General features: G+C 39.9%; 3 protein-coding genes across 3 annotated transcripts in view; 1 reads left to right on the top strand and 2 right to left on the bottom strand.

Annotated features, from left to right (window-relative positions):
• Positions 1-26,713, top strand: part of LOC140950980 (putative amidohydrolase YtcJ) — a 179,470-nt gene that overhangs the window by 95,638 nt on the left and 57,119 nt on the right. The gene's annotated exons all lie outside the window — the stretch shown is intronic.
• On the bottom strand, positions 1,994-22,536 carry LOC140950729 (uncharacterized). Its single transcript, XM_073399968.1, has 22 exons — positions 22,395-22,536; positions 21,600-21,668; positions 20,931-21,068; positions 19,732-19,788; positions 18,119-18,255; positions 16,616-16,846; positions 14,431-14,542; positions 13,651-13,835; positions 13,069-13,213; positions 11,473-11,652; positions 10,571-10,672; positions 8,969-9,670; positions 8,010-8,114; positions 7,220-7,321; positions 6,959-7,060; positions 6,395-6,499; positions 5,502-5,603; positions 5,309-5,413; positions 4,668-4,769; positions 3,933-4,034; positions 3,268-3,438; positions 1,994-2,508 (listed from the first exon to the last, which is right to left on the bottom strand). Exons 1-22 carry the CDS (start codon positions 22,534-22,536, stop codon positions 2,339-2,341), a joined length of 3,366 nt encoding a protein of 1,121 aa, XP_073256069.1. The 3' UTR covers positions 1,994-2,338.
• The window catches only part of LOC140950730 (uncharacterized), a 16,122-nt gene continuing 11,976 nt past the window's right edge, over positions 22,568-26,713 (bottom strand). Inside the window, exons 11-14 of the mRNA XM_073399969.1 lie at positions 25,500-26,302; positions 24,634-24,748; positions 24,415-24,521; positions 22,568-22,589 (exon numbers count right to left, since the gene is read on the bottom strand). Coding sequence (XP_073256070.1) covers positions 22,568-22,589; positions 24,415-24,521; positions 24,634-24,748; positions 25,500-26,302 — 1,047 coding nt within the window. The remainder of the gene's footprint in view (positions 22,590-24,414; positions 24,522-24,633; positions 24,749-25,499; positions 26,303-26,713) is intronic.

The raw sequence follows: 26,713 nt of genomic DNA on the forward strand, positions 1-26,713 counted from the left end.
CCGCTCTCTAGAGATTTCTCTCTTTTTTGAACCTCACTGAAACTGATTTTAAGCCATTTAATGCATCCCAGTTTCTGACAAAAGCGGGCAAGCCACGAGTTAGCGAAATCTCTCTTGCGGTGTACTTAAATAGAGAAGACGTAAAGCGAGTTACAGACCAATTTTGCCATACCAATTTTAATTGATCAATCAAAAATAGCATCAATGATTTTACTGTATACATACGCTGGTAAGAATGGTAGAGCACGCTTCAAAACATGTATCGAAAAGTACAAGACTCCATAGGCAACTAAATTATAGCGGAATACGTGACCTTATATGGTAGTCGGTTTGTATGCTTTATGTTTCGACTAAGTTCTAGTTTTTCCTTAGGTTAAATATGTTTTGCTTCAGCTTTGTCCCTGCATGGATTTCTGCAAATACAACCCAAAAGACATTCTAACCAAGGCCTCACCAAGCATAGCCTGCGAAAACAGCCGTTTCTCCTCGCTTTTCGCCGCTGGGGAAGTTTCACGCGAGGGAACGTCTGCGACACATCGAAAGAAGTTCCATACTGATGACGTAAAATCTGTCTGGAATATGGTCAAAAGCGCTCATTGGTCGACGGAGTAGTTACATTGTTTTAGCTATGGTTTACGAATGATAGACAATGAATCTATAACAATACAGTCAATATTTGTGGAATATAGTCTTCTGTAGAAGAAGCATTTGAGTTTTGCTGGATCTTGTTCCCAGGTCAACACAACACTTTACCAAAATCGATCAGAAGAAACGTAAAATTGATTTTGTAAACATCGATTTACGTCATTAGTATGGAATTTCGGTCGCTGAGTCACAGACGTTCCATCGCGCGAAACGTCTCCAGCAGCGAAGAGCGAGGAAAAACGGCTGGTTTCGCATGCTACATCCAACACTTTTTTACACGTTTAATCCTCCGACGGTTAACGTTCAACCTCCCTTGTCTTCAAATATCTAGTCACATGACCCAACTCTCCTTGTGGAGGCTGACAATTTCGTTCTGTTGCAGTTGTTGCAAAGGAGTCGCGGAGTTTTTCTTTATTATGCGATGAGTTAAAAAGTAATCAGTGAAGATATAACACTATAAATAAACCTTGTTCCTTACTAGCTCAGTTTACACGATAATACGCACTGGTTTTAAAGTATATCGTCGAACACCTCATACGAAAACCATCAGCAATTTTGCAAGCAACATGTTTTTTTTTGGTCATCGTCTTCCCCGTTGCTATAGCTAACGCTTTCATAAGGCCTTAATCGTTATGGTCGTGTTTTCTACTCGTCAGCGTCACCCAATAATCATCGTCAACATCAAAATTATCATCATCATCACCTTATCAAAATCACTTAAAAAGAAGAAGAAGAAAAATTAGGAAGCTTGCAAATATGAAATATCAAACGACGTTGTTGCAACCCTACCCGTATTTTTCATCGCCCTCTCATAAATAACGCTATCGTTGTCTTCAACGTCTTCATCATTACAAGGGCTTAAACTGTTCAGATATGCGTCATCATCGTATTTCAGTCGTCATTGTTTTGTTGATTGTCATCATGACAATTTTCGTCATCGTGATCGCCATCAAAACTATCAAAGGATACAAACTTTCGTAACTAAGAACAACGTACACTGTACAAACGTCACTAACAACTTTCCTAACGCAGCAAGAAAGACCTCATTCCCACTAAGGTAGACCTTTTTTTCTGAGAGAGTCCAGGCTTAACACCTCCACAGACGCTTTTTTGTTAACTTTTTTCGACGATTTTTGCGCTAGTTGTCGTTAAATCCGACTCTCCGCGGGTTCTTATTTTCATACGCGGACTCAACGATCTTCAAAAGGAAAATAAAGGATCATTGAATAAGATTGGCTTAGCAATTAAAAATGTCACACACTAGGTAGACCTTTTTTTCTCAGAGAGTCCGGGTTTAGCACCTCCACAGACGCTTTTTAAAACTTTTTTCGACAATTTTTGCGCTAGTGGTCGTTAAATCTGACTCTCCGCGGGTTCTTACTTTCATACGCGGACTCAACGATCTTCAAAGAGAAAATAAAGGATCATTGAATAAGCTTGGCTTAGCAAAAAGAATGTCACACACTAAAGTAAGGACGCACAGTGTAATGCCGAAGAAAGCAAGAGTGATAGTGGCTGAAGCCCTCGTTACGAGTATACACCTCACTTGAGGTTGTAACCTTGTCCTTAGCGAAAAAGCCAGGGGTCAAGGTTTTAAAGGGTAACGTGAGAAAGGTCTTCCAAAAGATTTAACACTAGGTTACATGTAAGTGTATAAGTACTGCACACAACTCTTGTTAACAGGTATGTGGCCTTATTCTGTCAAGGCACCTGTTTGGTAAGCCGGGTTTTGATAGGAGTAGACAGGCACACGACTAGGAGGCCGAGGAGGAGCAGGATGCGCCTTGGAACTTGGCTCGGAGCTTGTGGTAAACACCCATTCACGTGATGGTAAGTTCGGGGGCCTAAAAACCGCATTTGAACCTGAAAACAAAAAAAGTATGTTGGTGGTCAATACCAAACTAACATTCAATTGCTATTAGTGAAGACCATAAACCAATACTAATCTTGCTAAAATTTCACAAAGGGAAACCAAAGGAATACATACGAGCGAGGGAGGTTGAGAATAGATCTTATTTGCAAAAAGTTTGAGCAACTTTTGCCATGCATTTCCACGAGATTTACTGATCACAAGCAAAACCTAGAAAAGGTACATCAACCACTGTACGTAATGATATTACGTTCTTTTATTTTTATGGCAAGCATCGAAGTCACTTTAAATAGGGCCAACCTTCATCATTTGCTACAGTAGGGCTGTCACTAGTTAAATGAAACAAGCACTTTTCGTGCTTATCTGTTATGGAATTAAACATTTTTTCGTAGGTATGATGTATCACACTAAGCTCATACATTCCATATAGCAAGAAATGCCTTTTCACTAGGCCATAGAGTACGCGTTTTTAAAACGAAAGCTCAGAGGTACATTGATTGAGTGTTAGGAACCGCCCCAACTCTCTGTCAGTTTTAACGTCTGAAATGGCGGGAGAGCATTAGTCCCGAAAATAATATCATCATTCGCGCTGCAAAATACGCCTTTTTACAAAATTTCTACCTTCCACACTGTCCCATCTTATTTTCTCTTTCTCTTTAATTTCTTTCATTTGTTTCCCTTTTATTGTTGTCGTATATTATTATAATCGTAAAAGAACGAGTCAAAGACGTCAATAAGCAGATAGACCGTACTTTTCCTTTGTGGCCGAGGACGTGAGCGCCGCTCTCTCATTCTACGTCTCTTGCAATAGAAAATGAGAACCGCACACAGTGCCACGACAACAATGACTACTCCAACTGAGATACCAACGATAGCTGGCGTGCTAATGCTCTTAAGACTGCCACCTTCGTCTTCAGAAACGACTGCAAATAAACGAAATAATAAATGTAAACTTAGCTTGCGTAACAGACAAAAATACGTTTACCATCAGGGACAAAAGTGGTTGACACACCTATCTCAAACGCGCGTTGTTATCAACAAACGATCATTTCATTCTGTTTAAACGTCGTAAATCCCCCCATCCTCGAATCATTGTTGTTTGTAATACGTGAAAGACTTAAAGGTCTAAACTCAACATTGATTTGGGGGCAAGAGGGTGGGGGTACACAGGAGGAGGGGATAGATATGTCCACTATGTAAAAAGGGGGCTATTTAAAAGAAGCGTCTCAACACTTTTGTCCCTCATTGTAGCTTCCATCAAACACTCAGCGGCACGCCCGCTCACGGGGTAGTACTCATACAGTGTATACTCGTAACGGACCGATTCATGAATGGCACATCAGTTAAGTATATATCAGCCTGCGACCTCTTCGTCGTCCCCATACAAAAAAGAAGATTCGGGCTCTTTTGTACATACCTTCTGAGCAATCTTCTCCTTGGAAACCCTTTTCGCAGGTACACTCGTCTGGTCCAGTGCAAGCTCCGTGATCTGAACAGTTGTTTACCGAGTAACAGGAAACTGCGTTTAATAATTAAAATATACAGTTTTAAGTTGGTGTTACAAAGTAGTCATATCAAACTTTATTTATGAGAGATGTTTTAAAGATCTTGGTAATGAAAATTGTTAACGATAAGCAACATATGCGTATAGCTGTAGCATTTGCCTGCTGGAGTTTTTGATTGTTTTTAAGCCAAAAAACAATAAAAAGTTAACAAGAACAGAAAAAGACATGTCGGGCTTGACCAGGGAATTCAAACTAGCGTACTAACTTTTCAGTACGAGTAGGACCTCGCAATTTTGAGGCAAGTTATGACAAATCATAGGGCACTCTTTACTTTTGTTATGTCATAGATACGTTTGGGCGCGACTAGTGATCACTGAGTTATCTTTAGCACCTGAATATCTTGGTGGCGAAGCCCGTACTTGAACTTAATACCGTTATTGTGGCCCAGTCAATTATAACCGCATTTGTCGTCAGAGATTTGGCCCAATAGTTGAGCCACGGTTAACAACCACATGGATACCAGCCTAAAAAAAGAGGCTTTTGTATCCTAAACAACTCACTGCCTTAAGACATCGGCGTCAGGCGATGTATATTCCCTCAAACATTAAAAAGAACAGTTCTGGGTAGATTATACATGTAGAAAATACCTTCTGAGCAAGCAATTCCTTTAAACCCCGTATGACAGGTACAGACATTGGGTCCGCTGCAGTTACCGTGACCTGAACAATTGTTCAGTGATTCGCACGAAACTGGGAATGAAACCATGAATATTACAGTTAGTCATTACTTAAAGAACAGGACGTTAGGATTTTCAGTCTGGTTTCGTCGTCCACCCTCTATGATACGCGGATCGTGCAGACAACATATTGCAGGTCGACTAGGCTGAAGTCCGCCATTGGCATGGCACACAACAAGGAGTTTCAAACCCGATTGATGCAATCCAGTTGTCCCGCAGACCGATTAGATAACCCCATAGAACAATACGCAAGAGGAAACGCCCGAGTGCTCCAAGAGGGAGGACTCATTTCCAACAGCCGAGGTAACAGCTTGCAAAAGAAAGTTTTCTATTAAACTTTCAATGAACAAATTTAATTTTTGACCTAAAAGGCCTGTTTTATACTGTCTTAGGATTTCACATTACTGATGGCAATATCCTATCTGCTTGCTAGTCAGGGATAACAAGCATATTGATTAGGAATTTTGAGAAAAAGCGTCAGGCAAAGTGTTTCGCTTAACATAAATGTGAACGTTTTTCAAGGGCGCGTTGATGAAATAACTGGTGGTTTACCTTTAGAACAATCCGCTGCTCCTTGGAAGCCCTCTTTGCATGTGCACACATTCGGTCCCGTGCAGTCTCCGTGATTCGAGCAGTTGTTTAACGACACGCACGTAACTGCATTGTTAGGAAGAACAACACAGCCATAAAGTTATAATTTTTGTCAAACGAAGTCCATTTTGAATGTACGAATTTACTGTTATACCTTCTGAGCACTGAAGTCCTTTAAAACCCGCACGACAGGTACAGACGTTCGGTCCGACACAATCACCTTGTCCCGAACAATGATTTAAAGATTCACATGAAACTGCCAGAGAAATAAAACAGCAAGTAATTTAGCTGGACTAGCCAAAGGATATAAAGCAATAAATAACGAGCTATACAATCAAACCGCCTTAATCCGGACACTACAGCGACAAAGCTAAGTGCCCTCAAAGGTGTCCGTATTACAGAGACGGGGATTGCACGAAGTTTGGTATCTTGGGAACTGAAAGTCTAAAAGTAACCGTGACAGAGAGGTGCCCGTAAAATGGAAACGTGTTTTTTGTTCGATGTGATCCGCTAAAAGTACCTTCGATAAAGGGCACAAGTAAGTTCCAAAATGCCGAGAGAGTCCAGGACAACCGATTTCGTTCGATAAAGCACCTAAGAATTTGTTCTTTTCTAGGATGGGAGTTGGTGTATTAAGAATTAAAGGGGCTATGTCGCGCTACTTGATGTCTTTCTAAAAAGCTGAAACTTTTCTTCTCATCAACCGAATTCTAAAGGTTATAGTTAGGCATTGAAACTGTTTGTACTTAGGCATTGAAACTGTTGTCTGTTACAACGAAGGAGACGTAAAAATACTTTTAGTAGTCTCTGCGATTAGTACTATCCTCCTAAATACATATTGACCGTAAAATAAAGTGGGTCTTTTTAAGGGGTACAACAGAACAAAGACAGAAAGTGTCTGACACGCTGGAAGAAAAAAACTTTCTGGCATAAGAACTAATTGTCTCTCATCAATAAACTATACCCTCGCCTACTAGGGGTTTGAAAACAGTGAATGGTTTATAGGTTCGTCTTAATATCTGTCTGATTATCTTAAAATTAATATACCTTCAGAACAATCCACTGCTCCATTGAAACCCTTTTCACAAGTGCACTTATTTGGACCGGTGCAGTTTCCGTGACTCGAACAGTTATTTAACGACTCACAAGTGACTAGGTAAAGGAATAAAATGTAACAATCCAGTGGTTTAACAAATAATTTACTTTTCATTGTTATAAATATCAACTTCTGGACATACTTCTAGGCAAGGTTGTTTTTGTGAGCTATTTCTCTACATTAAAAAAAAACCCCTGGGTTTTCTGCCCCACGTAGAATTAAGCCAACAGCAACTTTTCCACAAATACTTTTCAGCAAATTCGCATCAATTACTGTATTCCTCGAATAATAGCTGGGGGCGATTGTTTATTTTTGCGCGCCAATTGGGGAGGCGGTTATTCCCGCCCCACCCATTTTTTAAAGGGAAAACCCTTGGGAAGAGGTTGCTTTTAATGACTGACACTGCGTCTGACATATATATTGTGATTTAACAGTAAATTGACTCTGAAAGAGCCTCAAAAGCTGGCAATACCAAAAACAACAATACAATAGCTAATTTAACAGGCTCTTTTTACCTTCTGAGCAGTTTATTCCTTTATATCCACTGTAACACGTACACTCATTAGGCCCGCTACAATTACCATGTCCTGAGCAGCGGTCGACCAGCTCGCAGGACACTGTTCATGTAAACCAAAATAATGTGTCAATAATCTGTTTCGCACTCCTTTTTCGCCTTTCCTAGTTCTTTAGCGTATTAATCACTTAAAACATGGAGTACAGCTAATAAATTTAAAAAATACAATGTTCATCCGTCTTAATGAAAGTTTAAATGGTACCTTGTGCGCATCCAATGGATTTGTATCCACTCTGACAATCACACTCATTTGGGCCAGTACAGTTACCGTGTGAGGAACAGTTACTCACTCGTTCGCAAGAAACTACAACAGTAACAAAAACCAAAGGGTTACAGATACTATGATGAATAAATATTATCGGTTTGTCGGCAACACACGCCAGTAAGCCGATTTACCGTGATTTCCATAGAAATGGCTGGTAAAGATCAGCTAGTTTGTGCATTCCCTAAGCCTGCTGACCTTCCTTCAGAAAAAGAAAATTCTCTAATTCGTCCCATTAATTGGGATATTTTTCCTTCAGCGACCCTGGTGATTGGAGCGATTGTATAGATTATGTGGAAACCACGCTAATCAAAGTTGCAATCAGTTGTGAATACTGAGATTTAATTTGGGACGAGGGTTTCCGCCCTGGTGTATTGTAGGGGGAAAATACCAAAGTATACACTATATATAATATACACAATGATGTAATACATTACATCATTGTGTAATACATTAAACCAAAGACGCTGCAATAGAAATTTCCTTGGTAACTGGACAGAACCCTAAGATGCCTGACACCTCAAAAACTTCATCTATAACTTCTTAGAACTTAGACTCGGAGTAAGCGTTTCTAAACCGGTCACTAACGGATAACGCTGCAGTCTGTAGCCAGGGTCATGGTGGAAGGGGTATGAAACAAACGTCCAATGGTTTCGCGCATTCAAAGCGTTATCATTAAACCAATTTAACTTTGAGCGGGGCCAACAACAAAGTTCACAGCTGAGCCAACCTTCTGAGCAATCCGGAGATCCTTTAAATCCACTTTTGCAATCACAGGTATTGACTCTAACACACTTTCCGCTCCCAGAGCAGTTGTTCACTGCCTCACAAGTTACTAGAAGTCGAAATTAAAAAAAAAAAAAAAAAAAAAAAAAAAAAAAACGAATAAAAGTATGAAAATTTTAGGACAGTCTCCCAAAAACGGCACTTTATCAGTCTTATTTACTTATATATATATATATATATATATATATTTTATTTTGATATATTTGTGTCATTAGACATGCCTGAGTGAGTCCTATCCTCGAGTTTTGGACTAAGCTAATAATAAAAAAAAAAAAGAAAAACGAAAATAATTAAAAAAAATTACCGTCATTACTATTTTTTCCTCTTTACGGCAACCTCAACGAGAGGCAAAAGAAGCGCAAGGCAAGGGAAAATGGTCACGTGCTAAGAAAAAACTATGAGGCGTGTGACAATGCCAATGTCTAATTTAGCTACAATTGCTATTGATTTTCTCACCTAAGAATGGTGCTGTGTTTGTCTTAACTCAGGGCATTGTTATTTTTAGCTTTATACTACTACGTGAGAAATTTCTGCAATTTGATTGGTTTAGCGCAGTGGTTTTTCAGCTTAATTTGAAATATCTACACGTCAAAATTACAAACGCTTTGTGGGTAGTATAGTATAAACAAATAATATACGTGATATTTGACATAAATATCCCACGTGATATTTAAAAATTGTCTCAAATTACGTACAACAATTTCGAAATATCACTCGTGGTATTCATGCCAAATATCACTACAAATCATGCTATTACCTATACGAATACCGATCTTTAAATATTCTCCTGGGATAATTGGATATCGGTAGGATAAGAAACTGAGGATTTCGATGCTCTGGGATTCCACTATTCTATCACCTAAATGTGGTTATATATGTGCAAGGATATTAAAATATACTTACCACAGAATAACACATCAATAGCCACAGTCTTGTTTGCCTTTTTACCATTAGACTTTTCTTCAGCAGTGGCCGTGACGGTAAGGACAAATGGTGTCAAAGTTTCGTTAAAGGTTATAAACCAACCATGCGTGGTGAATGCATCGGTTTCATTGCTTCTGTTCCTAACTCTACTGACACCCGTCTCAACTAATCGATAATTTGAAGATGGAAAACCAGAAGCTGTGACGGTCAGATTCTCGGACCCATCTTGATCACTAAGCTGACTTTCTAAGAAGACCGGTATGATCTTTTCGCTGCTGTTCCAGTGGTAACAGGAAGTGCTAACATTGAGGTGTGGAACATCAGGAACAGCTTCGATATTTATCTCAATCTGGCTACTGCTGAGCTTCGTTTCTCTTGGCGTTTGCGCTTGAGCAGTAACATTCAATCTAACTATTCCTGAAAAGTCCTCTCTTGGCATTAACAACACATCACCAAAGTCTTTAAGCTCCAGCGTTGCGCAACTTCCATTTCCATTTCCTCTATTAAGCGTGAAACCCTGTGGCAGCCCGTCAACGATAATTTTTATGGTAAAATTTGAGTTGTAGCTGCTACTATCAACATCTGGGATATAGGCGGAGAGGTACAATACGGTGCTATTGTCTTCGATAGTATCACCGTACATGACATTCATGATCGGATCCAGGAAACGTAAGGGGTAATCTGCAAAGGAAGCAAATTAACAAGATCGGAACAAGTACCTTCGTGTCCATTGGAGAATAGTTTGTGTAATCATTGTCTCCGCGACACGTTACAGAAAATCAAACTGACTTTTCGGGAGGACAAAGGTTAACACAAAAATTGTCCAATGCACACCAGGCAACTTGTCGGGGCGTCGTGTCTCTGCGTCGTTTCTCAGAGAATTGTCGACTAGTATTATTAAGAATTATTTCACTGAATGCAAACTTTTACAGCTTGCGTCTAGCTGACAGCCACATTGCAATTAAAATTCTAGCCAATCAAAGTACGCACAGACACTGATGCAAATGAACCAATCAGAACGTTAAGCATGATTGAGGCATGGTAACCTTGCAAACCGCGAGAAGGCACCTGCGATGAAGATCTCACTGCACCCTTCATTAGTCCAGAGAAGAGGCAGGGATTATTTAGCCAATCATTTCAAATAGGCAGTTAAAACCGCTTCGTTAAAGGAATAATCTCTATGAAAAAACTTCTTAAATTCACGCCGGTTAGAAACCCAGAGCGCCGGGGCATATCACAATATTGAGGGAATTAAAAAAAAATGAATGAACGGGCTCTTACTACGTATTACTTGGCTGAAAAACACGTCAAATGGTAATATCTTCAAACTTTGTGGGGGCTTGTGTGGCCGAGCGGTTAACACCTTAAACTCCTGATCTGATGGGTAACGGCGACATACTGATCGGGATACCCTGCGATGGACTAGAATCCCGCCCTGGGGGGAGTAGCAATACTCCTACCTATGCTTCATGCTAATAAAACCGGGATAAGCTCTGGCCGTTTGGGCCTTTGGCTCGTGTGCGCGCTACACCTTTTACCTTTATTAACCACTTTACTGAGAAATGGAAGCGAGGTACTTACCAAAGGAGCAGTTGATCCCGTAAAAGCCACCTTCACAAATACAGAAATTGAGAACGGTACAATTTCCATGGCCAGAACAATTGTTGAGTCGTTCACAGGAAGCTGCAATTGACAACGAAACAATAAACGCTCAATGAAGTTCGCCTGCGGGGTAAATATTTATCAAACGAAATCGGCAGCTTTCGATGGGAATAAGTCACAGTTATTGAAATACGTTCTAAATGACTTGAATTGCACAAAAGTTCAACTCAACTGAACTCAACTCTGTTACAATGTAAAACGTAAGCATAATAAGTAGTAAGAATCCTTTATCATAATCATGACCACAATCATAATCAGTTCCTTGTACGATGAAGCGCATATATAGTCAGGTGAAACTATGCGACAGTTCAAAGTTTTAAATTAACAGGCGAATTTGTAGGAGTATATTGAAGGTTTTACTGAATAAAAGCGGTTGTTAATAAGTATACTGCAGAACTTAGATGATGCAGTCTTTGGTTCAAACAACGGATTGCCGTAAATTTAACCTGAATAAGAGGATGATGGCTGACAGTGTTAGGACTAGTGCACCACCGCCGTTCGTTAAAAGTAAGCTCTCATATAATAAAGGACAGTACAGTTCGTAACCGTTTTACCGATGATTTTCATGTTTTAAAAGAGTATTTAACGAAACCAATTGGTCACCTGTGGACTAAAAGTCGCTTACGTCTAAGGCACAATTCTATAACTAAATCAAACAATAGCTCTGGGCGCGAACCTGATGCTGTCGTGAATTTTGAAAAAGATGCAGGGGTTCCCCAACCGGATATTTGTCCTGTTTACAAATATTTGCACAGTTTACAAAATCATACTTTGTAATTTTCTCCACAATTTTTTTACAAACAAACCTGAAACAAACTTACGTTTCTGAAGTTCAAAGTCTACTGTGATTGCTTTATTCAAGTCCAGGGGTTGTCTGTTACCCACGTGATCAACGGCAGAAGCCACAAACATGTACTTGTACCCAGGAGGGACGGGAAGAAAGGCAGTGTCTTGTGTTATTCCAGACAATAAAGGAAGAACAGATTGATCTTGAGCAGCGTCTAAGAAAAATGCCGGTATGGTTGGAATTCATCTAAACCACTGGCATTTGTCTAAAGCGATTACGATTGTCTGTTAATAGTTCTTAATACTGAAGGCACCAGGGTAAAGACAATAGGGACCCTTATTGTCATCATCATCACCATCATCATCATCATCATCACCATCACCACCACAATCATCATCACTAACACCACCACAACAGCTATTAGTACTAGCACCATCATCACCATCACAACCATCATCACCTTTATCAATACCACTACCATCTTCATCATCACGACCACTACCACCACAACCAAACACACCAACACTATCACCACAACCACCACCATTACCAACATCACTATCACCACCACAACCATCAATATCAAAATCCCCAGCAACTCCACCTCATCATCATCATCACCATCATCATCGTCGTCGTCATCATCATGGCCATCATCATCATCATCATCATCATCATCATCATCATCATCATCATCATCATCATCATCATCTTAATCACTGTCACCACCATCATCACCAGCAACAGCACCTCCACCACCAGTATCACCATCGTCAACATCATTAGCATCACCACGACCAGCTCTAACTCTATTTTGATTTTTTCCAAATCAGGTTAAATTCAGGTACACATTTAAGAAAAAATCTTGACGAAAAACGTTCAGCACCATAAATAGATGTCGCTATTATATAATTTTAAAGTGACAAAGTAAACCTTCTAACAAACTAAACATATACATTGTGAGGTAACAAAATTTAACAATAAGTAAGGCTATCTTCACACCTTACCGGATAACTTTTCGTGCTGACACGAAAAACTGTCGGGCATCGTGTAAACAGCAGCGGCACAGAACTTGAACAAGTGTGAGCTGAACTAAATCCCATTTTTCACTCCTAAATATTTACTTTCGCCTCAAAGGATTCCAGTACTAGTTCCATCTTTAACTTCCGATGCGGTCCGAATTTCTGCTCATACTGTACCAAAGTGTGACACTAAACCTATCCGGTACGTGAAGCGTCACTTTCGAAATCGACGCGGCGCACTCTCGCTCGGTTACAGAAATTGCCCCGACATCACTGTTCTTAAGTGTGAACAAAAGTCCTATCCCGTTTGGTCTTCCTGCCGGCGGAACAGTGATATTCTGTCACTGAGTGTGAACAAAGCTTAAATTATCTAGCATTGTTAATGTGCGTGCGTTGTAAAGTTTATCTAAACAAAGGGTTCTGCGCGAATAAAGTGCAATTGGGTGTTGAGTTGGGGCCTTTTCCTTTTCAGAATAAACAGTTCGTGAATTAAGCAATATTTTTATTGTCTATTTTTCCTTGGCATTTCTTGAGAACGAAAAAAAAAATCAAAGAAAACGAAAATTGTATAGAAGAGGGGAAAATAAACAGAATGAGAAACAGCTTACCACTCTCTGTGATTTTTTGGTAGTACATGTCTACTGACTTCACCCCAGATCCCTTATCTTGTGTGTCTATGTCCACGGCCAGAATTCCAACCTTCATGACGTCGCGTACAGCAGATATATTGGAAGAAGGGGGTGAACTGTCAATCTAAGATTGCATAATTTAGGGAAAAATTAATTAATCTATTGGTATAGTACAAAAGACACTACTTCATTTTATAAAAGTATAGCATTAAAATTAATTGTTTTCCTTTGGGTTGGCGGGGACGCGGGTATTTATTAGATAAATAAACTACTACTGGATTAGAATGAAATGATCGAGGTGTTATCAACTGTGATGGATAACAAACTCCCAGATCTACGTCTGTTGATATGATATGAAAGCAGAGTTCCGACGCGCTCATATCTTGGCCACGTTGCTTCCTATGTATGTACGTAGCATAAGCCTTTAAATATAGGGAGGAGAAAGAAGAAAAAACTCATTAATAATAAATGGTTTTTTTTCTTTTAATATTTTTTTACACACATAAACACATTCACAGTTGCTACCAATAGTTCTCGTTAATTCAATGTTGTTTTTCTTACCGTGTTAAAAATTGGAGGGGTTTCAATAGGCTCGTTTTTGTCAAAATAGATGTTGGCCTGAGCGTCAATCCGCGTCAGCGATGGTAAGTTCTTCTTTAGACCAACTGTAAAAGTTACAAATCCCTGACCAGTTGTGCCGTTGTTCGGAGGAAGGAAGCCGATTAGTGGGTCATCTGGAGGCTCACCTGCAAGAAAAAGAGAGAAAAATGCTGAGCGAAGAGAGACGCCTTCAAGGACATCCGTGCGATCCTCGCTTACACTAAATAAAGCTAAATACAAAGACACAAGGGCCAACAAAAGTTGAAAAGCAAATATTTTCAATTTTTCAAATCCTGTTTGTTTAACAATTGATACCAGAGTATCGTGCGATGATGATATGCAATGTTCGAAATATTTAAGTTCGCTCTATTCCATTCATCAACCTACACTTCTTTTTTCTACCGCAAGAGAGCATAACGGGGCTCTTAGCCTTTCCTGCTTTCTACAAATCACCCTCAAACAATGTTTTAGGCGCTCGAGCGGTCTTAATGGATTTTCAGTCCCGTTTTATTCTTTTTGGTTAAAAAAACTCCATATTAGAAATTATAAAAACGAATTTTGTAGCTATTGTTTATTCGCTTATTCTCCCGGCTTGCCGGACCAACAAGACCGCGTTTTGGCCTTCTTCTGGTGAGACGCAGTAATTTTTAGTAGACACGTTTTTAAAAATCCTGAAACCTCAGCTGAATGTTTGTCACAGAGAGTAACCTCACATTAAAAGATCAGGTGACAAGAACTGACCTGTTTGTGGGTCTAAACTTTGAAACTCCCAACGTGCTTCACGAGTGACAACGTTTATCCCAGCAAGCACTCGGACGTAGATATTTTTTTCCGACACAAAATCAATTGTTTCCTGAGTAATGAAACAGCCAACATGACATCAGGTTTCCACTTAATGTCACTATTCCGCTTAAGACATGCATGAAAAAGTAACACAACTAAATAGCGCACGCAGGCAAACAAGACAATTACCACAAGATGGCGTAATAAGGTTGGGACACAGCCCTGTGGCAGGTTCTAGGGACTTCAGGTTATGCGCACAGCAAAAACACCAGCCTCACTTATCGCCCCACTACCGTGGGGTAGGACAAGAGTATTGGCAGAGCCTTTCTTATCTCCCCAGCGCCGCACGGGCTGGATCGGACAAGATTAAGGCAAATGAATAAGATGGCAACACACAAGCAATGCCAAAAGCTTGGGGGAAGTCGCCACGCAGACTTAACCGCACCACAAGGAGTGACCCCCCAAACTTTATTGATACCTCACACAACAAAACTCCTCCATAGGGAGGGAGGGTGGGTAACAAAATTACTGTAACTGTTTGCTTTCGTGCAAGCCAAACGAATGATGACCAGGTCTGCAATAGCAGAAGTTTTTTGCTAGACAGTGTCTCAAATCTCTACCAATGAATGCAGTTGTACCATATCTACCTAGTCTTATCATGATTAAAGTCTAGCCATGAATAGGGCCTTGAAAACAGGGACCAATCTGCGCGATGCTAAGAAAAATATGATGACAAACATACGACAAATTAGTCAGGTTCCAACCACGAACAGCTTTTGTTTATCTTAAAATTAGCGTGCTTTCATTCATAAATAAGGCTTTAAAGATCGAACAGAACATACATTGGGGCAGGCCACCTTAGCCTTCCCCCCCCCTCCTCCCCCGGGGCTTCATGTTCCATTAACGGCATTTACCATCTGGTAAATGTCTTAAAAGCATTTAGACGTCTCATCCTTGACTATGTAAAAATAAGTAAACAAGCGTTTTTATTTTTGCAATTTTACAAAAATTAGTAATAATAAAAATAATGATGATGATGATGATGATGATAATGATAATGATGATAATAATACTACTACTACTGCTGGTCAGACAATTGAAATTGAATAAAACAACTAAAAAAACAAAACCAAAACTGCTAAGCGGCTAAAATTCAAAAAAGGCAAGAATGGTGAAAATTGACCCAGAATAAAATAGCTTCAGTAACTCGGTGGCCAGTTTCAAAGAGGACAAGAAGAGCATAGCTCAGTCTACGTTACAGTGCGGACACTTAAACCATAGGACACTTAAAAGAAGATTTAAAAGAAGATTGTCCATCAAAGCGATTTCTGAAAGCAAAGATTTTTCAAAAAAACAAAAAACAAAATCTGAGAGTCGTTTGTTTTCAGACAACGTTGTGATTGGACAATCTTCTTCTGGCTTACGTGTCCGCACGCAAAACTTTTCTCTGGGTTTTTATTCCACCTTTCTCTAAGATTCCATGCATCACGGGAAGATTTCGCCTAAAACAATCTTTTCAAGGTCATGGGCAGCTCTTAAGTGTCATTACTTCCTCGGGATGAAAATAACGGTTGCTTGTTATCAGTTAAGCATAAGAATTTTAACTGAGACAAGTAAGTCTTTTTGTGTCACGTCATCCCGGATCATTTTGTCCAGTTTTCCCTATTGCACGCCTTATTGACATCGGAGCTTTAAATGTCAACGATGAGCTTTCTTATATGTGATGAAAATTACAGCTCCGTGTTAAGGAAATTGTAGTCTTTTGGTTTTGCGGACGGGCGCAGTCACCAAATGACGTAATGACTGGTTGGACACTGACTGACTGCGCAACATAATAGCTGATCAACAATAGTTGCTGCAACATCAAGAAACACCCGACAAATTTTTCCTCTAAGCAAACAACAAAAAGGAGATAATTTTTGAAAACACTTGGGCTGAAAAGTTATTAAAAACAATTTACACCACAGTAATCTGTTTAAGTGTTCTTCGGTTTTGCTTCTTTTTCTATATGCTCTGTTTTCCTTTATTGCTCTTTCCCCTATATACGCATGGTTATTTTTGCTGGCTTAAGTTTCCAGTGGTTGAATTTATCTAAATTTCAGGACACAACCATTAGAAATTACTGGTCCCCGAATACGTTTACCTGAATAGAAGCCCTTGCATTCGTTAGCTTCCTGGTAAAGTTTCCAAACCCAAAAGATGTAACCCTGAATGTGCGCATGTCCAAATCTTGATCTAATGTGTGCAGAACGATGACATGCTGAGCAGGCGCGGTGGCGTTGGCCTCGTTCTCAAATCTTATCTTGTAGTTCAGCGGTGTTGTTAATGAAATAAAGCGCGCCTCTCCATATCCAGGAGGGCCAATCATGTCGTTCTGTGTTTAAAAAAAGACAATGAATTTGTACATCTCCTGTACTACCTACTGGTAAGATCTAACTGACATGCTCTCAAGAATACTGTAATCCGATTGGCCAACGTACTCATGCCTATTATCTATTGCACGATATGCAGTGATTTGGTGTTTTTTAAAATAGTGAAACAATAGCAACTTCTCCAACAAATCATTTTGCAGTGTTTCTAGGGAAGGAATATATAAACTCGTGAATGATTTTGTCCCTGAGAAAGTCATAAAAAATACAAATTTTAGTTACTTCATTGTGACAAACGAACTTGTTTTTGCGAATTCAACTTGTCTGACAAATGTTTTTGGCATGTTTCCATCGCAGCTCTGTATAGCTGGTAGAATGCTAGTTAGAATTCCTAGTAAGAATGAACTTGAAAAACCGAAATCGCACTCATTGCGCCATCGAAAAAGGCATTTTTAAATAGAACTCAAAGTGAACTTACGGTTTGCGAAAGTTTACTTCACTGGAGGTAAGGTCGAAAACACAACAGTCCTTGTTCTGAGAAAACGTTGCTTTATATTAACTTGTAGAAAAATTACGTTTCCATATAAGGGTCACTGCTATTGTTGGGAAAACGTGCAGAAATTCCGTTCTCCTGACTCCCTAAGTTATGGTCGGCGAGACAAAACGAGGACATTCATTCTGTTTAGCAAGGTCTTGAGAAATAATTGTATTGATCGATATTCCCTGCAGCGTGCTCAGAGAAAGCCTCATCTTCTTAATAATGGGCTAGTAACAAGACAGGAACGTCAGTTGACGACGTGAAAGCGCGCGGAGAAGACTAAACACGGCCTCCGGTGCCCAATTTGCCCCTCTGCCATTGGTTAAGTTGTTTGATTTGCGCGCGCCGTCGTCAACTTACGTGCCCGTTCTGTTGCTAAATCAGCCTAATCGAATACAAGTGACGTTTTTGTGCAGGCAGCGAGGGCTGGAAACGATTTGTTTAAAAGTCACCAAAGTATGCAGAACGGAGACTACGGTGATCAAAGGCATTTAAGAGAAAAAAAAAAAGAAAGAAAAAGGAATAAACGCCCAACATTTACACAACAGCCAGGTAAAGATCGTTTTCACATAAATTCACGGAGACTCGTTTGGTGTACCAGCAAAATACTTTGGGGATTTGACTCTTACTTTATTCTATTGTTTCAAGAAATTTACAAAGCTAAGTGAAAACCATCTCACACAATACGTGAACCATTTATGTGGTGCTTTCTCTCATTAGTGGCCGTGACATTCCTTACCGGATCCCAGGACTGAATCCATGTTATAGTAAAGTTCGTTAGAGCCTCAATAATAGGCGATGTTACTGGCGGAAGGAAAGTGTTTTTAGTGAGTTTGTCAAAGAAGTCATCTATGACTGGATCGCATCCCTCTGAAACTGAGAAATTAGTAATCATTAGAGACAACTTTTTTTGAAAGCTTTCTTTCTATGAAATCTCTATAATCAGTCCCAGAGAATAAAAAGGGTGAGCTGCGCTCTTGTGACTATTGTATTTATTTTACACTTCGCTTCATTGAGAACCGATAATAGCTCAAGCTCGAAGTAATCGTTTTCGACAAATTATTTTTTTTACGCAAAACTTATGATATATATGTGACTAAGAACCTGGTTTTCGAGAGCCTGTTAGGCTAACATATGCCAGATAAAGGTCCCCTCTTTGAAAGAACCCGTTCAGCCTAAAATTTTGTACAACTCTCTGTAGAGATATGGGTGTCTTATCACTTCAACTTCAATGTAATGTATAGAGAATACTTCATGGAAAGTGCTGGCGTACGGTATTTACGCACGAGTTGTTGACGTATCAGAAATTGAACGAGTGAGCGCAGCGAACGAGTAAGATTTCTGATACAAAAATAACGAGTGCGTAAATACCGTACAAAGCACTTTCCATGTGGTATTGTGTTTATTATATACATACTGAGACATCATCATTTTGGCGGCTTTTTTATTTTAAATCTTTCAAAAATGCTAAAATTTGCCGCTACACACTTACCGCAAAATGACAACGAAAACGAAGTATCAGCTTTTTAGTAAAAACGTTCGTTAAAAACATAAATGACGGTGAGGATATGAGGTAATCCAAGAACCATAAGTAATCTCAACTGTTTGTTCTCAATGCACAATTGAAAATGAGTGAATTTAAGTAAAATGGCCAGTTTCAATATAAACTTAAGCTTAAATGAAAGGCAAAGTAGCTCCGACAAAAAGCACAACAAAAGCTTACGTCTCGTTCTGTTTATCCCTTTCCGCTGTTGTTTCACGGGCTCTCTACCGTTTTCTTTATCGACAGTGAAACAAACGAAACTATTCCCACTCCATTTCCGAAATGTTTATCACTTTTTTAGCGAGAAAAACTCTTTGAGTAAAACTTTTCTCGTTGAATGTGTGCGAAGCGGCGCTGCAAGCCGCAATAAAAGGCGGCAATTTTGGCGCGAAACCCACACACCTCTGTGCCTTCTGATTGGACGTATCATTTTTCTCACACGTGAAAAAACATCGTTCGCGATTCTGATTGGACGTATCATTTTTTTTCACGTGTGGAAACCATCGTTCGCTCCTCTGATTGGCTAGAACTAATTTGCGTACGAAAATTTACGACATAGCTTTTTGGTGAGTATTTCTCAGTATGTATATAATAAAATGGAATACAGATCTTCTGCAAGGAAGGTGCAGTGTAATTTTTCTTCCGAAAATAAGAAACTATTTAAGAACCTAAATAGCCCAAATTTGTTGCAATCACTCTTTCAGTAAGAACCTGTTTAGGCTAACTAGGGAAAATGCGGGCTGTTACTCGCGGGTTACTATATGTTTGGGCGTTTTTAATTACGTAGCTGGGTTCTTCTGTAGACAAACCAGGCTGGTGGTATTTCTCATTGAACCAATCCGTATACACTGATTTTCCCTTTGACTCTGAACAACAACAAAACATCAATTTATGGTAATTACAGTATGTGGTCCTTGGTCCGCGGAAGTCCGCGATGCCCTTGGTCCGCGTCTTTTCCGAAAATGATAAAATACTTCGTCAAGAAAAAAAAGACGTTGAATAATGAACGATATCGTGATTTACTGATTAGCATTCTTTCATATGACGAAGTTTCAGGTTTCTTGCTGCGGGTGAAGACGCGAAATTAAAGTTTGTTGACAGGTAGGTTAATTTGTCTTTCTTGAAGTGTGGATTTTTGCGGCACCGTAAATTACATGGTCATGTTTACTTAGCCTGCGAATAACTAAAACGCAACGGGAAGACTTGCCTTTTTGCAGAACAGGTTTTCAGATCAACTTATTTCTGCTGTTGGAAGCATATTGCTGTAGACTCTGAATTTTTTGTTTTAGCGACTCTTGAAAAATATCACCAAATTTCGCTTAGCGGTCCTTGGTCCGCGACCTATGACCTTGGTTGAATAAAACTTCCCAAAGTAAAAAGCGACGGCCTTTGTTTTCGAAGAATGTTTTAAAAATCGTCCTTATACATGTCTACAAGTTCTCTTTTTTAATACCTCGAATACATACAGAGGTTTTGGCAATAATTTTCGACCGCGCTGAAAACCGCTCGTCGACGCTCGTGTGGGAGACTCGAGGATACTGTTGTCTAAAGTCTTTGAAAGAAAAGCAGATTATTTTATGCTCACAACATTTAGAACTTAAAACTTTAGCTTAATTGCATCAAGAAAAGAAACAAATACAAGAAATACTGTGAAAATCACGTTTTCGTGTGGAAACTATAACATTTTTGCGTTTTTTTCCTGCTGCTAACCTGAGACGCGGACCAAGGACCAGATTCGCGGACCGAACAAGGACCATCGAAAACGGTCGCCTTTTTGCCGATTCCAAGCAAAATATTTATGTCTGGAACTTGAAACTTCAGAATTGACGACAGGAACATAAAAGCTATCTTCAGGGAGTATTTCAGCTCGTTACGTGAAGATCCGGGTAAGATATTCAAGTTAATGACTTTTACACGCGGACCAAGGACCACATACTGTAGTGTCTGACTCGTCTTTACCCTCATTAGAAGAGTTTCAAGAGGTTTTACATAATTCGAAGTAATTTACTTTTAAATGACGGAAGAGCCGAGGATATTGCGCCATTGATTCCATCATCCAATGCTTTTTTCCAGCTGACACTGCCTTCGTCAATCTTTTGCTCAATTGCAGAGCCAAGAAGAGAGGTACCAAATCCGATGAGGACCTCTGAAAGTTGATCAGATTGTGAAAAAAGTAACTTGTAAGCTTATTAGAAGTTTGGTAATGGCATCCTTGTTTATTTGTTATTTTTTGTTTAGAATTCCATAATAATGAACACAAATTGGTAATAACGGTAATAGTATTTGGCATTAAAAGGACGGATGTTATTTTCGGCATTCTTTTGAACTTTTAAACTGTGGAATGCGTCTCCCACCAGAAAATTATTCTGTCCCCAAACAGAACACCACAGAAAAGCTGAACCTAGGATCTAAAGGGAATAATCTGTATCTGAATGAATGTTCTCGGATGCATGAAAACGACTTCGAATACAAATACCCTTAATGAAATAGATCCGAACACATTTATGAATCCTTTAGTGTAAAGACACAGCGACGTCATCACCGAGTGAAGTAGATTTCGAATGCTCGTCAGTTATTCCGTCAAATTGTGTCCGTGACAAGGGGTTGTGTTTCAAAGGACCTGCGTTGTTCGTCCTCCTTAAATTATGATTCCTTATAACATTGCACTTATACTTACTTGCGCCATACTTGACATGCAGCGGTACTGCGCCAGATATTGCGCCAGTCACTGCACTTGATACAAGACCTAAAACATTAGAGTTACATTTGAATGTGATACACAGCAGTGTCTTTCTTGAACAGTGGCTCGCCCTGATAACTTTGGAAAAATAACACATGAGTTTGAGTTTTTTAGCGAGCAAGAGTAGCGCAGTGGTGAGAGCACACGCCTCCCACCAATGTGGCCCGGGGTTCGAATCCTGGCGTCGACGCCATATGTGGGTTGAGTTTGTTGTTGGTTCTCTACATGGTTTCTAGAGGTTTTTCTCCGGGAACTCCAGTTTTCCCTTTCCTTAAAAACCAACACTTCCAAATTCTAATTCGATCTGGAACGCACGGACACGTTTGAACGAGTTGTCATGAACTCCTAAGTGTTCCGTTGGTCCCAAATTACAATTTACAATTACAACTACAATTTGCTGGTAGCAAGGCAGAGTATTTTTCGAGCAGCTTCCGGTCTCGTTCCTAATCTTTCTCTGAGAATTTGGTTATGACGCTACCTCCCCACGATCCTTGTCGAGGAATTGGCCAGCCCCTGTGCTATCGCACTCAAGCCTCTTCCGCTCTTGCTCTTCCCAGTGCAACTGGCTAGCCGGTGATGAGGCTGCGTCGGATCCACAATCGGGAAGGAATACGAAAAGGACACTGAAAGTTTTTCTCAGCGGTCATGATGGATTTTCGCTGACTGGACCACGTAAAGAGCTACAATAATCGTGGTCTATCAAGCATTTGCACGAGGTTTAAACTTTCTTACCTCCCAGTGTAATTTTTTGATTGTGTAGTGTCTTAGAAGCCACATATGCAGCGACATTTGTTCGCGCATTAAGGAGCGCCCCAAGCGGTCCCCCGGCTACGTTGGCAAAATTAAGGCACCTTCCTCGCGGGTCCTTCAACATGACCGGATTATTTGCGGCATATGAATACAGATTAATACTTTCTCCTGAAAAACCTGGAACGAAGAGAATAACAAAAGACATAGGCATCCATGTTGTTTCATAACATGAGAAAAGGAAAGGGAACGTTTTGATTTACTATTTGCCTGTGGGCAAACGCTGACGAAAGGTAACGCGCGCAGAGGTACACTCCGGCAATTTTTAGGCCACTATTTAATATAGTTTGTTACACGGCAAAAGGGAGCTTAATAAACAACAACGACGACGAAGGCTACGAAAACGTCACTTAAAAAGTGAATTGGCGCAACTTCAAACTTTATCGCGCGCATTCCATTCGTTCAATTCGTCAAATGTTGGCGAATTTTTCTGGAGTTGAATTCTAAAGGACTGCATAAAAGTTCACAAAAAGAAAAAGAAAATCGTTCTCTTGCGTTCACGTCCTCTACAAAACGTGAAATTAGGCAGTTTCACGTCGTAGCAGTGCAACGACGGCAAAGAAAGGTACTCGACGTTGAAGTTTGCAAGTTTACCGACCCTTGACGTTCTGAATGTTTATGCTCCATAATTTGGTGGATCCCAAGCAGGTCGCTAATCAATAGAGAGGAGAAGTGTGACGTCACGTTCCCATGGTTGCAAAATTTCTGTATCACAACAATAGGGAGCTTAAGCAACGACGCCGGTGACGGCAAAGAGAAATGGAAAAAAAGTAACAGGTTTATATCAGCAAAACAACAACTCTGCACGTGCATCACGTTTTTTTGTACGTTCTTAGCCGTCGTTGCATGACTGCGACGTGAAACTTCCTAATTTCTCGCACCCGCTCTACGAAGCAGGTGAGCACAAAATTTTGTTTTTCTTTTTGCAAACTTAGATACGGTCCTTTCGGATTTAAGGTCTCGGTAAAGGAAAACGAGGTGCCCACAGAAAAAAATTCGCGCGAGTATTTTCGCCAGAAAGGCAAGTTATATATCAAATTTAAGCTAAAAGACTAAATTACCTTATAAATGATTTTATTTCATCGAATTTCAAAAGGCGCTTAAGTTTTTTGCTCTCGAACTCAGAGGTATCGAGTTTACTGCTGAAGCTCCAGCCCTTTCGCGTTGTTAAATATTCACTTCCTTTTTATTGCATCTGATTGACAGATAAAAGACCTAAAAAAGGGTGTGAGGAATTTTCCGATTTCCCTTTGTGACTCATTTTATGTCAGTTTCTTTGCGTAAATCGCGCTCGAGATTCGACTTTTTAGTTTGAAATGCAATAATTCCGCTGATACGAAACATATGCAAATTTCGAGAGCAAAAAACTTAAGCGCCTTTTGAAATTCGATGAAATAAAATCTTTTATAAGGTAATTTAGTCTTTTAGCTTTAATTTGATATATAATTTGCCTTTGTAGCGAAAATACTCGCGCGACTAGAATTTTTTTCTGTGGACACCTCGTTTCCCTTTACCGAGACCTTAACCCCAGAAAATTTCGCCAACATTTGACAAATTAAATGAAATTGCAAAAAAGTTCGATGAAGTTTGAAACACTGCGAATTCACTTTCTAAGTGATGTTTTCGGTTTGTTGTCATCCAGAAATTTTGCTACCATGACAACGTGACGTACCGACTTCTCCTCTCTATTAAATACATAAATAAGAAACTAACCATTCCTACATACCCTACAGCGATGGGCTGTGAAAAGGGAAAATCAACTAGAAGGCTTACTTAGTACACAGGGGGAAGTTGATTCGGATAAATTGAGGTTTCTGGGTAACAGACCACCTACCCCTCTCCTAAGTCACAATTTTTCCCCAAGTGAGAAGTAAGTGTCAATGTTGACTTAGGGGAGGGGTAGGTGGTAAGTTACCGAGAACCGTCAATTGCCGTTGATTCTTACCCTGTGCCATCAAACTCGTAGTAATACAAGTCTCCATTCATATCAACGAGTGCAACTAAACCAAATTCTTCACAGTGAACAAAATGTGTTACATTTCTCCCCGATATCTAACAAAGGAAAACAAAGTGACATGATTTAGCATGTAAGGAATGCATTTCTTTACTTTAGTAACTTTGTAAAGAAAACGAAACTGGATCGGAAAGATAAAACCTCATCTACCTGGCCAATAATATCGGCTCCTGGATTGCCAAAAGGGTCAACAATGTACTGCACTTCTTCCTGGCCACATTTCTTCTTGTACAAGTTTCCCAGGCTGTCATATATGAAATTACATCTACGAGAAATCAATCATTTTTTAGTGTCGTCACGCAGCTCCTCCCTTGCGTGACGACACTAAAAACGGTTGAGCTGAAGACTACATCAGCCGTGGGGCTGCTCCATTGTTGATTGCCACACAAAAATTTGGTTTTACCACTATGAGGCTAGCGCTCTAAACGTCAGCTTCCCAGGCAAAGTTTTTCAATTGTCCCACCGCGAAAAGTTTGGTCCGTTGTTTTCGTCTCTATGAACCTGGTCCAGCCACCACTTTTCTAAACTTTATTTCGTAGAAGCTTCCCGCCAATTTCAACTTGAACGGAATGTCGAATTTGTTCGAATGTTCGAATTCGATGTAAGAAAATGAAAGGGAAGTTAATGGCAAGTTTTCCTTTAAAGAACTATGACTAACCTCCGAGATGGGCCATAACGCAGGATGGGTGGGGGTGTAAATATTTCTAATTGCTTTTAAAGGTGAATCCAGGAATTTGAAAAGGGGTCTCCAACTTGCTATTCCTCGTTTAAAATGTGTCCCTTATCTAGCCGTTAAAAAGATAAAGCATGTGATTATATAACTAATTTTCAGATTCCAAATGAACGTTGTTTTTCATTCTTTTGTAGTATTTATACGTATGTATTCAATTGCTATCTGTGATCTAAGATCATTTACTAATCTTGGATTATATTGGCGTAGTTAGGGGTGTCTAGACAACCCTAACCCCCCTCCTCACTGCATCCACTTCTGATATTTATTAAATATATTGTTTTACCTCTTGTTAGGAGTTTCGGCTTGTAGCAGGACGTCCTCTGGACTAAATGTGACTTTCAGCCTGTCAGTCCGTACTTCCTTATGTATCTTTTCTTTTATATTTCCATTGGAGTCGTATTTTATGTCGTAATTTCCTGCAGCTACGTATTGATTAACCTCGTTTACTGCGTACAAAGTCTTGTTACCCGGCTCCTCTGAGACGTAAATTCTGTTCTTTCGCTTGTCGTACGCATAGCGGACAATTTGTCCTTGTGGATCTTCTGATTCTATGAGCTGCGAAGCCGCGTCATATTTATAACGCCAGCTTCCTGATGTCGTGTTCACTTGCATGATACGCCCCTTATCATCGTAGTTGTACTCAAAGAAAGACGCCAGGCTTCCGTTTGGGAAGTAATTCCTCAGACGTAACAAATTGAAATTCTTTGAGTCTAAGAGATAATCAGAATAGGCCCCGCTCCCAAGAATTCGCTTGGACACCATTCCATGTGAATCATATTCCACTCTCAAGAGGATGTCTTCTGCACCGCTTTGGGAAACCCGTCCAATCTGAGCTAACCGGTTAAACTGGTCGTATGTGTAAGTAAGTTTTAACCCAGAGGGGGTCACTGTCAGAGCGACGCGGCGGTGAAGATCATTGTATCTGAAGTTGATGCCCTGTTTGTTTGGGTAAATGATTCTGGTTGGTCTCTTTTTGGCATCGTAACCAATGTTTATTGTCCCGACATCATTTGTGGCTTGGTTGACACTCCCTTCGTCATTGTGTAAAAAATATGAAGAAGCCAAACCCTCGACATCTTTTCTGACCTACAAAAGAAAAATGATAAAATAAAATAAAACATCACAAAAAAAGACTATCATAGGTACGGCTGAAGGAGAATCAAGATCCTTCCCTACAGGTAACCCACCAAAGTCCAAAGACAACACTTTAAAGATGGTCAATGCCAGCAGAGATTTGTTGCATACCAAGCGGTTTATAACTTTTCAGAGGTGCGTGTTTTGTTCGTGTTTTTAAAGATGCTGAATATTTTGTTTTGATAACAAAACTTATTCTTGCGCAGGTTCTACAGGCGGGTGAAGGGAGTTTCGGAAGATAAGGCATAGAGTCTACGTAAAAGGAGACTTATCTGCACTATAGCGTTTATTACATGTACATGCATAGCCGATACCGTGGTTGGGTGAGCAGGGTTTTGGGACGCCCCGGATTCGAGAGTCCGG

This window comes from Porites lutea, chromosome 10, assembly GCF_958299795.1.
Source record: "Porites lutea chromosome 10, jaPorLute2.1, whole genome shotgun sequence".
Classification (NCBI taxonomy): Eukaryota; Metazoa; Cnidaria; class Anthozoa; order Scleractinia; family Poritidae; genus Porites; species Porites lutea.